Raw genomic sequence first — 14,453 nt, forward strand, 5'->3', positions numbered from 1 at the left:
ATTTCAAGGGAAAGCCCGCTTCTCGTATTTGTCCAGGTCCCCCTGGATGGTATCATGTCCTTCTGTTTCAGCTGCACCACTCAGCTTGGTGTCATCTACCAACTTGCTGAAGCTGCACTTGATCTCATCATGTCATTGTTGAGGACATGGAAGAGCACCCATCCCAAGAGTCAGGAGAGACTTGAGGGGCACCACTTATCACCAGCTGCCACCTGGACATTGGCTGTAGTTTGCTGGCTGCATCCATCCAGCCATTTCCTTATCCACTAAATAGTCCATCCATGTCTTTCCAATTTAGAGATAAGGACATCATGTGGAACCATATTAAAGGCCTTACAGAAGTGTAGGTAGATGGCATATGTCAGTCTTTCCTTGTCAACCATTGCTGTCATTCCATCATAGAAGGACACCAGATTGGTCAGGCATGATTTGCCCTTAGCTAAGCTGTGCTGACTAAAGCTATGCTTTGGGTCACCACCTTGCCTTGTATGTGCCTTGACCTATTTTATAGGAGGATCTGCTCTGTGGTTTTCCCAGGCACAGAGGTAAGGCCCTCTGATCCTCTGCAGCTCCCCACTGCTACCAAAATCTTGCCTCACAAACCCAATACAGTATCACATAAAAAACAATAAAGCAATAGGGATGTTTTTCTAGCGAGCTGTAGTATAGATTGGTATGGAATGATTTGCCTTAGAGCATGAGGTACAAGACATGAAAAAACAAGTCTTCCAAGATGATGTCTTTTGCTGGACACTAACACTTTACTAAATACTGTGCATGTCACTTCTCATTTAGTGTTTTAGGCAGAACTTTAACGGAGTCTCTCTTTTTTTTTTTTTTTTTTTTTTTTTTTTTTTTTTTTTTTTGTTTTTTTTTTTTTTTTGCAACTGCAAAATTTTGCTCTTATTTCATGGATGTTCACTATGAAGTTTTTTCTTCCATTTAGGAATTGCTTAGCAACACTGTTGAATGACAGTAACTCTTGCTGAAGGAGTTTACAAAACAGTGTCCACACACAGTAATTTAAAGGTGTTGATCTGCTTGCTGACATTTTCCTACAGGCATATTTTGCTTTCTAATCCAAAATGTGATAATTGTGTTTTACACAAAAAGACTGTATGGGGATTTTTAAAAGTCTGAATTTAGGCTGTGGTTAATAATGTCCTAACAAAACACTATTTTTTCAGGATTTTTTAAAATTGGCTTAGAAATTACATGTAACTCTTGTTTAAAAAACAATTGTTTAAAAAAAACAGTGAAATGTGTCAGCTAACCCTGTGTAATTTCTCTAGTTAAATTCTTGGGCTCAGAACTGGTATCTCCCTTGGTGTAACAGCACCAAAGGGAGTTAGTAGGGGGAGGAAAAATGAGAGTGAAATCTGCCTCCAGCATGCTGCCTGTCTTAGGCAGAGGTACAGGGATTACCTTCTCTTGACATAATACTTTGGGGTTAGCTCTGCTTTTTTGAATATTTTGACCTCTGGGTATGAATGTGCCTTGTTGATTAAAAAGACCTTGAATAGTACACATAGTGAAAATTGCATCATTGGGGTTCCAAATTTAAGTCTTAGTACAAAGTAGTCAGCAGCTTAGCCTTAGTAAGAGATTACTTGTTATACCCTTTAAAAAATAAAAATTCCTGTATGGAATTAGATACCAAGTGGCTGTTCAGATCAAGTAACTCAGGTGAGCACTCTGGCTAACATGCTGATATACTTCTAGATTTACATTTTTGTTAGGACCAAGAGTGCTAGAGAGAGTGAAAATTGATCCAGAGTTGAATGAGCAGAACTGGGATACTGAGACATTTTCCATGGATGGCTGCACTGATCAGTAGCAGTGGATGAACTGTTCAATATAAAAATGCTTAATTAAAAGAAGAATTACAAAAAATACTAAGAAACCTTTTGAAAAAGAAAATATGCAGCTGGAGTGTAAAATACTTGTAGCCAGCTTGGGAGTTATTTAAATGTATAGGAGGCTTACAGCATGCATGCTACATGTTTAAGTAGATTTCAAAAGGCTCCCCAAATGCTAAATGCCTGGCTAAACAGCAGAGTAAGATATAATATCTGAAATAAAACATCATAGTTCTTGAATCAGATCTTTTATCTGAGTAATGAAAATAGAGATTAATAAAAAAGCTGATGGATTTAACCTGTAATTATAATGAGGTGGGAAAAAATTGATTAGTAACTCCCAACAGACATAAAAACTATTGTTAAGTATTTCTTTAAACTCAGCAGGAAAGTTTGAGGAGTGTCTGGAGGATCAGTAGACAACCCAATTGAAAAAGGTGGCTTTGGAGTATATAAGGCCATAGCTGAATAATGGAATTGCTTGCACTCACTTTGGCAACACTTAGAGATCTCTTTATGCCAGAATGTTTCTTAATAAGGAATGTGACAGAGTGTACGACTCAAAATGAAGCATCAGTGGAAGAAATTGCAGTACATTGAGCAAACTGTGAACAAGGCAGCATGATCAAATGGCATTCATCCAAGTGTTGTAAGAGGAACTGGGGGATAAAGGAGCTAATGACTGCAGTGTGTTGGTTGTGGTTAGCATCATATTTCTGCTACAGGTAAGGAGGGTAGCTAGTGTGATCTCAGCATTTTAAAAAGGCAGTGGAGGTATTTGAGGGACTTTACTTCAGTGAGCTTTGTGACCATGGAACCTGAATTCATGGAAATTATAATGGAGACCAGAATTGATTTCATTGTTCCCTCTGTAAAGTCATTTATCAAAAGCTTTGGGAGAGGCTGAATCACCTCTGAATAAAATGGAAAATTTCATAAGAAACAATTGGGAAGAGTTAGAAAGAGAGGGCAAAAAAAGGTTTGTTTTGTTAATAGGAGTAACCAGTTGAAATGCACAAGGATCTCTAACATTGGCGCACACTTACAAGGAAAAGGCTATGATAGCCAGGTGACGAAGTTAGTAGATGTTTAAACTATACTTGGGTTAGTGTAATTGCTAGGTATTTAAAGAAAGTTGTAAATGCTCAGGTTTTGAATTATGTGGGTTGAAATTGTACATGAAATTCTGTGTAGGTGAATCTAAGTGAATGAGAAGTAAAAAATGGGCATTTTCCTAGGTAACAATTGGCTCTGAAGTGCTTCTTAACCAATCGTGAGTGAAAGATGGAATTATCTGCTACCTAAAGATCAATGCAGTTCTCCTTAGCAGTGAAAACAGCAAATCCAATGTAATGATTTATTAGGAAAGGAACAAAGAACAAAACAGAAACAGCATTGTGCATCTGTAGAAATTAATGTGATGTATGCATCTCGAGTATTCCTCATAGTGTGTGTATCCTCATCTCAGAAGGGTACAGTAGACTAGAAGACGTTCAAAGAGAAGCATCAAGAGGGATTTAAAGGCATGAAACAGCTTTCATGTGAGGAAAAATTAAGCTGACTCATTTTTTTTCTTATTCTGCCTGGGAAAGGAAGACCATGAAAGAACACAACAGGAATCTATGCAATCATGAGGGAATAGGGAGGGGTTACTTATTACTGTCTTCCAGAGTACATGGAGTGGAGAAGTAGATTACTGAGAGCAAAATGTGCCAGATTGAATCAGAATCCAAAAAGGAGATGCTCTTGTAATTAAGCTGAGGTACTGTGTGCTGCAAGATGCTGTTGATTCTGTAAAGCAGTCTTGATTAAAAAGCAGGCAGGGAGAAGAAAAAAGTAGAAAAAGCTGTTAAACAGAAAAATATGTTTAACTTATTCACCCATGGCTCAGGAAGCCTCCAGTAGATGCAAGTTGGAAGCAGAAGTTGAATATGCAATAAATATTTCTGTGTGCATTGTTTATACTTTATCCTAGACATATGTTGTTGGTTGTGATTTTCTTGCTCTTTTCTATCAGAGTATATCAGTTTCATTCATTATTTCTAAATGCATTTCCAGCAAAGTAAAGACACATGTAATAAGAAAAAACACCCTTAAACCAAAATCAAAGCAACTGTATAATTTGTCTCACACAGAATTTGTGTGAGACCGATCTTAATTGCAGCATTTAGGGCCCGGGGGAACAGTGCCTTTTCCATGCTCTGGAACACCTTCACTTAAGAATACCCCATGACATGATGTTATATGAAAATCTTCATAAGGGTGGATATTGTAGTAGAAAGATCTGAAATTTTATGTAGTATGACAAAGTTTTTACTTAGCTGATGCTAACACTGAAATTTTAATTTGCATTGTATGTTAAGTCAGTGTCAGATGTTGAATTAAAAATCCAGCACATTATGTTGAAATTGTACTTCAGACAGTTCGGAACTGTTGTTTTTATATGGTAAAAATCAATATACATTTGGTTATTAGTCATGTAAATAATATATTTGAGGAGCCTTTCTCTGTGTGGCATACAGTTCATATCAGAGAAACTACCCTTAAATTTATGGGTATCAGTAAAACAGTTGAACATAGTTACTACACAACCTCAGGTCACAATTTTTTGTAGCTTGCTAACGTACTGCTATTAAGATGTTGACAGTTTCTTCTGTTTATTTAGGGAAATAATAATCACCACTGCATTGCTGGACTTGCTGATCATATGATAGTTAAACACTGACATTAATAAGATAAATACTAGGGGGAAATACATGCATCTGGTTACTCCTCTAGTTTGTGTTGATTAATAACTAAGCTTGAAATCAAGACTTATCTTAACTTGTTCTCATTTCAGCTTTGGATAGATCACAGTCCAAGAGAGATGGAGGTTTTAAAAGTAATTGGAGCTTTGATCATGCAGAAGAAAGTGAAGGAGATGCAGAGAAAGAGTAAGGATGCTTTTATCTAGGCTATTGAAAATATGAATGTGTATTTATAATTAAATACTTATTTTTTGTAATTAATGAATAAGAAACAATATTCATAGATCTTAAACTTTCAGTGATTAAGAAAAATTATTTCAAATAAGTTGTTATTCTAAATAGTATTGCCAAATAGGAGTTAATTACAATGTAAGCTTTATTGGGAAAATGGGGCTTACAACACAGGGCACGGTACATTTCACAAGAGTTGTCTTTGGAGCTTCTGTGTAAGTATAAGGAACACAGACAAGCAATATGTGAGCATGCAGAATAAGGAAGTTGATAGGTAGGGTATCCAAGCAGCTTCAGTTTTTCCTTCCTTTAATGATGATGCTACTCAGAACTTGACAGTTATGGTTCAAGTACTGCAGTAGCTTTAGGCCTTCATCAAGTTAAACTGAGGTTAAAGATTCTAGGTTTTTCTTCCTCTGTGTTTATTTCACTGAATGGAGTTAAGGCTGGGTTTTTTTTCTTTCCTTACAATTTAATCCTTTACTTGGTATGTTTGGATTTTGGCTAAAACTTTAATCTCGCGTGTATAGTCGGAATGCATACTTTGTCCTTGTGACATTTTATTGTTAATAATGTGTTTTCTCTATATGAATGTATTTATTTGGAAAATGACGAATGAATTGTTAAAAGAACAAGTGTCATGCACAAAGAATTAATGTCAATTTATTTGTTGTTCTTAGATATTTGGAGAGTAGGACCTATAAATTTGAATGGTATGCTGTGGTTCTCTAGTAAGAAGTCACTGAATCCTGTGATTAAATACAAAAATAATCCATATATAAATTTGTGTCATCTAATATTCTGCCAAATACTGTGCATTGGAAGAGAGGTAGGAAAGTAGATGTAACCACAGTGGCTGCAGCAGTAGGCTATGCTGTAATCTTCATAAAACGTTAAGAAATGTGAAGTTTTAGTAATTAAAAAATGAATGTAGGAGTTTATTAAAGTGTGAAACAAGCATTAAGAGCTCTTGTCAAAACAGAACTGTTTTGGAAGTTAGAAGCACTTTTTAAAGGGTTCACAAACTAAGGGCATTTTAGTTTTATAAAATTAAGGTCGTGTTGTTCCCTAGCAACTTTACGTTCATTGGTAGTGCACACAATATGTTTTAAGTATAAGGGCAGTATGTACCATACAGTTACTATTTCCATTTTACTTGCCTTCAGAAATAAGTCACATTTGAAAACATAGCAGCCTTTTTTTCTACTAGCAATTTACTGCTGTTTTCCATCAGTCTCCAGCTGATGTTGACTTAAGAACATAGAACAAAAAATTTATAAAGTAATGATGCTAAAAATAAAAGTTAGAAAAATTATTATGAAACATAATCTTTATGTAATTGTATCAGATTTTAAGATTGTATGTCTGGGTGATTTTTCATTCCTTTCAAATATTCTCTACAATAAGCAGTTTTCCCATAGCTAGAATTGAATTTTTATTGCCTACTTAGATAATTTTTTATTTGCTTTTATATCTGTGAATTATGCAGAATCTTATTCTGAAGTATAAATAGAAGAGTAGTTGAAAATTCATTTAAACTGGTGATCTTGTCTTCTTTACTTACCCATTCTCTGATACCATTTGAGGCAATTTTATTCCCTCCAAACAGCCACATGTTTTAAGCTGCCCACATATTTACTTTTGGTAACACCTGGGTTTGTTTATCTTAAAGACATAGCGAGGCTTTAGCATTTTGAAATAATTTGTGTTTTTTGCTTTTCTGATGCATCTTTATTTCATATAGGAAAACACTGACAGAAGGAAATCTTTAGAAAACAAATAACAGTAAATTTTCCTTCTTTTTTATTTCTAAATTTCCTTTACCCTTAGTAGAATGTTTCAAAGATTAGCAGCTTTAATTCATATAATTGTTCCAGAATAAAGCTTTGTGTCCCTCCCAGTATTTTGAGTATATTGTGCAATAAGTAGGTATTTGCTGTGGTGTGCTGATACTAACTCCAGTGTTTGACTCATACATGGTTTCTTTGTGGAGAGAGCTGTGAGTTTGAAGCAAGCAGCTGGATGGATCTCCTGCTTGTTTTGGAGGCCCTGGGGTTACAGTACCTGACTTTATCACAGTTTTTTCCCTCTTAATGGCAGACACACAATAGGTTTGTTTTGAACTAGCCTAAGAATAGCATCTCAGCACTTAAAGGAGTGGCTGTATTCTTGTATTACCCCATGAGACCTGTGTAATGATGTTGCTCAGCATTGGATGCCTGCTTGGATGATCTTTTCTTCAGTGAAATGAACACAAAGTACGTGGTTAATGACCTCCTACCACAGCAATTTTTAGAACAGGTAGATTACTTTAAAAGAAGGGTGTCATTTAACAGGTAGATTATTTTAGAAGAAGGGTGTCATAAGACTAAAGAATATCTAAACTGAAGAAGGTTTGGAGAAATAATGATCACCCAACACTATATAAATTTAAGCTGATGCTAGAATTAATACATGGAACAAGAGTTACAGAAATTGGAAATGGTAATTAACAAGTATCTTATCCCAGAGTAAACACTTAGTGATAATACTTCGTCCACTTGAAAGAGTAAAAGTAATATTTTTGATGTTCTAAAAGACTGGATCTACTCCGGATGGTAGCAAGTGGCATGAGACTTTAATTGGAGATCCCATAGGAGATCTGCCATTATGGAGAACAACAGAAGACCAGTTGGTCAGCTGAGCACGCTGAAATCTGTGTAGTCCACCACAAAAAAATGGGGTAAATTAAGTTGGTCTTCTGTAGTGGAAGATATGAAAAGATGGCAGACTTAAGCAAACCTGGCCAGTGTAATAGGTTCATGTGATTGATGAAATGAACGTGTTACAAGATGTTTTCAGGTGTTACAGATTACTCTCTTAAAAGTGTCTTGGATAATTATATTTACTGGCTTTGTAATATCTGTGTAAATGTTTTTGAAATATATCAGTATGCTCCACAGTGGTTTTGTAAATGTATGGGCCCAGATTTCTCTTGGCTGTCGTACTGTTTTCTTTATAGTCTAGACTTCTGCCTTCCACTGAGATAACAGTAACTGCCTTATCAAAAACAGGGAATGCAAATAAATGGGTCTAATATTTTTGCACCATAGTGTCTTTACTTAACTACAATTTTATTTCAAAAAGCTTTATTTTGTGCCCCTTCCATTTAAAGGAATAAACTTTTTTCCATGTGTTGACAAATGGAAAAGCATTGTACTGTGTTATACATTTACACTGGGCATTGTACTGTTATATATTTACACTGAGCTTTTTCCACTGCTTATAATATTTGTATTACTTTGTCAAAAAAACCCCTCCCATAATTATATAGATGTTTTATACTTCTTTTTTTGAGCCTGTTAGTAGGGCACTGTAGCCTTTAAATTGATCAAAACCTTTAAAATTATGGCTAATTTTAATGGAATGGCGCTGTAAATGAGTTAATTATACTACCACTTCTCTTGTGCCTCTGATAGTGCAGCTTTTTTAGTGTGCTGCTTACCACTATGTAATTTAAAACAAAGAATGTACACAGTGTGCTGTGAGGGCAAATACATCAGCCTGCTGGTATTATATGTAATAGTTTTCAGAAAGAAATTCCAATTATGTTTGAAATGTGACTGGATCAGTTGATAGAAATGTGCTTGCAGCTTATTAGAGTGTAACCTCAATGGTCAGCAGAGGTTTAAGTTTGGGTTGCTTGTAGATAGTAATGAAACATAGCCTGTTAATCTCAGCTGTCTAACTATTGCATAGTTCTTAATGTTTTAAAACATCAAACAAATGGCGAGCGATTAGAGGTAAGTAAACTAAAATTTTTTTCTTGTTCAGTGTCTAAATAGGAATGTGTAATTGTGAACTCCCCTTAAGAACTCTGTGTAGGTAAATTACTTCTATTTTTCCCCCTAATATTAGTAAATAGTTAACATTCATTTGTTATAAAATTTTAAGGAATGTATTGAAAAGTTAGAAATTATGTTCCAATGTGAAAATAACCAGGAAACCCATGGTTCCCTGGTTAAAAGTGACAGAGTGTGGAGACATCCTCCTAGCAAGACAGCTGAGGTTTCATTTCAGGGATGTTAAAAATATTACTGACTGGTATAGTGTTTGTTTTGGGTTGCTTTTGGTTTTTTCCTGCCTGTATAAATTGCATCATTGAAGCAGGCAGCAGGAAGCATGTGATACATGAGCAAATAGACATTGCTCGGTTGCTATGTTTTCTGGTCTCTGAAAAAACAACCTTTCTGGTTCTGATGCATATGCTTAAGATCTAAATTGTATTGGTTCATTTAAAACTTCCAATTTGCTAATACTGCTCTACTCATTTTGCATGGTAAGAGTTACTCTTGTTCATTTTGATTTGAGCCTTGGCTCAGTGTTTGGTCATTTGCAATGCATTGACCTTCTCTTACCTCCCCCCTCAATTGCCCTTGGTTAAAATGGTTGCAGTATTGAAGTGTGTTGAAATCCTAAAAGTATTGACACAGTACAAAGGTGTTTTGAAAATAGCCATCATTTTTGAATGAACTGAAACTAAAGAACAAAAACATTTTTAGAGGTGATCTGACTAGGGCAGCCCTGTAGGCAAATGCCAGAGCTGCAGAAACTGTAGGTTGCTGCTCATGTCTATGCTACAGGGTTTTGTTTATTTTTTAGGATGTGGAAAATTTCTGAAATTGTTAAACTCTGTGTCTACTGATGAATGTTTGAGAAAGCTCTGTGAACTTCCCTTGAAAGGATAATTTGTTCTGAAAAATAATTTTTAAAAAGTTACAGGATGTAAAAATTTTAATATCCATGTGTAGTTTGTACAGTAGTACAACTGTACTCTTTTGCCTTTGTTTGAAATTAGTGATGAATCTATTACACTGTTTGTTTTACCATCGAGCACCTAGAATCGTGGTGCTCTGTAAAGGAAGGGAAAATACAACAGTGCCACTGGCTGTATGTTCACATTTACATAATTCTTCCCTTTTCAAAATCAGCTGTATGCACAGTCTTATCTCCTGAAGTTTCAGAGTCTGTAGATCTCACCCAACATTTTTATTTTATTTTTATTTGCTCTAGGTATATTTGTATTGCATAAGATGGAAGAATAAATTGTAACATGAAGGGAAGTATTGTGCATGGAAAAAGTTGTTAGGAACTTGAGGGATGGGGCACTAAGTAATTAATATTTATACATGAAGAGCTAAAGTCACTGTATGTATTGCAAGCCAGCATGTCAAGCTGACACAGCTAAGAATGTTTCTCTTGTGTAGTTCTTCCCTTTTAACACCTGGCATACCTGCTTTGATTTTAAGGAATTTCTGACTGAGTGATCATGATTAAAACTTTTTAAACCATGCAGTTACAAGTTGAGTAAAAGTTTTATTTTTTTTGTCACCAACATAGGAGTAACCTTATCAGGGTTGATGAGATGGGATTGTCTGCAGGTTGCTTCTCCTGGAAGAAAGTATATGTTAGACTAATCTAGCTGCTGTCAGTATGAAATCTGTGATTGGGGTTTTAATTTAAATACTTAAGATTGCTTGAGGATAACTGCCTGTTACTGAAAATAATGGTTTTAGAATGTCATGGAGTGGCTTTTTTTTTTTTTTAAGTTCTTCACTTAAAGCCCTATGAAGTCTGCAGTTTTAAACTACATACTTGAACATTGATAGGCATAAGCAAAGTAAGATCATGTTTTATAGATTAATGAAGTTTTGGAGTCAATTTATGCAGAGAGTGTAGAAACTTTTATAATGTCAGTAATATTGTTGTAACCATATTGAAGGTGCAGTAGCATTGTCTGTTTTGAATTAATCCTTTTAGGTTTGCTTTTTGCAAAATGATTTGATGTACAGTCTAAGTTCAGGTTCACATTATGCATCTGATCACTCTGTTGCTCATTTCATGTTCCTGTTGTTTTATGCTTATTTATAAAATGTGTATATGATGCATTTAAAGGTAGAGGGAAGGGGATAAAAAAGCCTTTTGCATTTAAAATGTTTGTGTGTGCTCTCTTGGATTACAGTGTATGTGCTTTTCTCTCCCACACCTGTCTAGCGAGGCAAATCTCCTCAGTTTAGATGACAGTGATGGGTCTTTCAGTTCCAATGAAGAAAAAAAGGTAAATAATTGGTTTATCTCATGGTGAAAATGTATCTTTAAAGCTTTTTAGGATCTTAAACAGTATTGCATAGCCATGTGTGCAGTGTAAAGAAATGAAAGTTTCTGTTACGTTTTAGGAACATACGCTCAAGCTGTTTATCTGTCTACCCTTAAAGCTTTTGTTCCCCTCTTGATCTCTATAGTATTCTGAAAAATATGAGCAAGAGTAACTAATTCTAAGTTTAGATAATTATCATAAATACTGTACTAAATATAGAATATATATTGTACTTTGTTTAGTAAGATGTCGTAGTATAGGTGTAGACAGTGTATATTTTCCATGAAATTTGGGATAAAAGCAGTTTGACAGTGAAGCCAAAGTAATATTTATATTAATATTTCGCATTAATTTTCTCCTTCTAACTTCTACCCAATTCTACAATTATTTTAATATATGTGAATTCTGCTGTGACAGTCAGTTCGTTGTCGACCTGGAACTATCGGCACCAGCAGCGATGCCATAAAAGCATATGCAAGGCGAGGCAAAGCTGGAGGTTTCAAGCTTTTAAAAGGGAACGCAATCGGCCTCAACATGATGGGAAATAGCAAGAAACTGAGGTAATACATTTAATTTGTGTGTCCTTGCTTTGATCATTGATACAAATCAATACATTATAAACAGAACTTCTAGTCCATTTACATTGTGTGCTGTGCATTTTAAGAAGCTGTACTGTACTGTCCTTCTGAGTAAAGAGGGAAACCTAGATTGTTAGGGTCTTTCCTCTTAGAAAATGTGTAACACCACATTAGTAAAGTACCAGAAGACTGTTATAATGGATTTAGAGCATTCAGTGGCATATTTGTTAGTACCTTATCTATGTTGCCTGCATGTGTTCTTGTTCCCTCTACACAGTGATAACAGGTAGGAAAATAGTTTTTACATCCCTATCCAGATTCACTTCTTTCTGTGATGCTGAATTGCCAAGGTTGACTCAGGATGTGTTTTCTGTTTTTCTTACTGCAAGATATAATTTGATTTTCAATTCACAGACTTTTTTTTAAATGATTCAGCAAATAGCCATACTTGTATAGGATAGCTTGAGACTGTCACTTGCATTCAGAGCTGACAGGAACAGTTTTTAAGCATTCACTGTTGTACTTGCTTGTTACTATTGTCCCTAGCTTGTAAGAAGACTGGTTTCTTTATTTAATATATAATAAAAAATGATATATTCACCTAACTTTCTCAGGGAGTGTCTCATATTGCTAAAGTGTACTTGCTTTAAATGTTGGTAACTTTTGCAGGAAGGAAAAGTTCGTAAGATACCCAGCTATAGATGGGCCAGTCATCAAATATCCAGTGTATATGTAGCTACATAAGGGATGTCTTTTTCCTCATTTGTGGTGGTTTATCACCATCTGGAAACTAAACTTCAAATAAGCTGCTTCCCTTCTTGCCCCCTCCAGTAAGAGAGGGACAAAGGCAGACTATGGGTTGAGATAACCGTTTACTGAAAGCAAACAGCAGTGGAGTAGGAAATGCTCAGTGACAGCAGCAATGTTAATAACAAAAGCATACAAAAATAAAGGAAGGTTCTTCTGCACAAAAGCTGTTTGCCACTTTGACTTGGTTCCGTGTGGCTGGTGGGGGAAAGACAAGATGGTGGGCACTCCTCACAGCTGGCTCTCCCCATCCCTGAGGCTGAGACAGTGGAAAACAGTGACAGACAAAACCCTGGAAGTGAGATCATCTGTGCTGTGCTGCTGCTCCACTGCACCAGGCTTGGGCTCAGGCTCAGTTCTGCTACTGCTTTGGAGCACTCTGCTGGGCTCAGTTCCACATGGCTCCACTGCTTTTCAGAACCACATCTCAGAGGAGTGGGAAGGTGGTGAGTGGCAGCAGTAAAGGATGGGATCTGCAGGGCTAATCCCAGCTACTCAGCCATGATGAGGAGAGGGAGACAAAAATGGCACACTTCTGGGGGTGTGGTCCTTATTCTTCCCCCTGACACCACAACCCCCAGCCTTGATTTGAACAGAATCAAATAGGGGCAGAATAGCAACGTAGCCATGCCCACAGCGTAGCCCCAAGTTCTGGCCCCTCTCTGCAGTCAGGACTCTTGTATGCTTTAAGCATGGCTCTTGTATGCTGTAAGCACTGTTAGTTCATGGGACCATCTTATCATAGTCACTTGAAAAAATAAATTGTTTAAGTTCTGTGTGACATATATTCTTTCCTGCTGTTTCCTTCAAGCCTGATTTCTTAAGATAAACAACTGGGCTGTTATGTGGAACTTTAAAATGTTTTCTTAAAAATAAAATTTATTTATTAATGAAAAGGGATTTTTGTTATAGGTTATTTTTACATTTACACAAATTAGCATGGTACTTAATTGTCCTTGATTTATCTATGCAAATGTTTTTTTTTGTATACACAACAGATTTGTAAGATAACATCCAGATTTCTGCCTTGCACCTCTTCAAATTCACTGGTTCTTACAGAATCATCTTGGTCATTTCCATGCTTTAGTATTCTGTTCTTGAACATAGATTTGTAATTGCTACTTTTACCTTTATGTGTGTCAAGGCTCCTTTGCTCTGTTTTTCTATTGAAGAAACGTGTGCATCTACATTATACTTGTTCTTTATTTTGAGTACACGTGTAAAATAAGATTCCTCTAATTTTCTGGTAGCTAGAATTTTCATTTGTCTTGCTATGGAATTTGTAGTGAAATCCAACCTTACCATGTAATTTCTTTTTGTTAAAGCAGTCATACCTGACTGTACATGTATGTTTATACATATTGTACATGTATGTTTTTATTAAGTTTTTGTTTTAAGGTAAATAGTTTCTGAGGTCTTTTTTTTTAGATGGTCTACGCATGTAGTTCAGACATTCTTTGCCTTGATTGGAACTGTCTTCTGTTGACAAATAATACAATATAAACCTAAGTCCTAGTAGGATTTATAAAATTCAACTAAAAAAGTAAAATCTCTTGTATGTAAATGGCCAGCCACCTTTTGTCTAGTACTGAGCTGCATACTGAATTTAAATGAAGATTACAAGTGTCCACCCTCTTCTTAAGAAACTGTCATTAATAAGGGACTTGGTTATGAATAATGGATGTGTATAGGCCACTGTGACTGCTTCTCACATTTTGGTCACTGCATTTTGTGGTTAAGCTCCAAGTGATTATCTTGATTTAATGACATTGGGATATTGTTGCACCTTTCATAATGTATCAGTAAAGGTTTGGGATCTAGTCACTTTAGTGATGATTGCTGGTTTGTTCACTTTGATACGCAGAATGGAAGGTACTTAATAATTACTTTTTCAATATTCTGAGTCTTCAGCTAGAGAAGATTCTGAAAATTGATCATGCAGTTAAACTGCTAGATTAAATACAAGAAGATCAGATACTTGGTATTCTTTATATGTTCATAGTGATTTTTATCACAATGTTGGGGACTTTTACCATCTAATCTGCAGAATAATGACTAAAAATTACAGATCGGTGGGGCTTAACTCAAATGAGTA

General features: G+C 35.7%; 1 protein-coding gene across 15 annotated transcripts in view; it reads left to right on the plus strand.

The window, feature by feature from the left end:
• Window positions 1-14,453, plus strand: part of SENP6 (SUMO specific peptidase 6) — a 73,038-nt gene that overhangs the window by 14,418 nt on the left and 44,167 nt on the right. For 12 of the 15 annotated variants that reach the window (XM_068183873.1, XM_068183875.1, XM_068183878.1 and 9 more), the window contains exons 2-4: window positions 4,699-4,792; window positions 10,871-10,934; window positions 11,391-11,533. In XM_068183873.1, coding sequence (XP_068039974.1) covers window positions 4,699-4,792; window positions 10,871-10,934; window positions 11,391-11,533 — 301 coding nt within the window. The remainder of the gene's footprint in view (window positions 1-4,698; window positions 4,793-10,870; window positions 10,935-11,390; window positions 11,534-14,453) is intronic. The other 3 variants (XM_068183886.1, XM_068183887.1, XM_068183882.1) reach the window with 1 other exon arrangement.

Source organism: Anomalospiza imberbis, chromosome 3, assembly GCF_031753505.1.
Source record: "Anomalospiza imberbis isolate Cuckoo-Finch-1a 21T00152 chromosome 3, ASM3175350v1, whole genome shotgun sequence".
Classification (NCBI taxonomy): Eukaryota; Metazoa; Chordata; class Aves; order Passeriformes; family Viduidae; genus Anomalospiza; species Anomalospiza imberbis.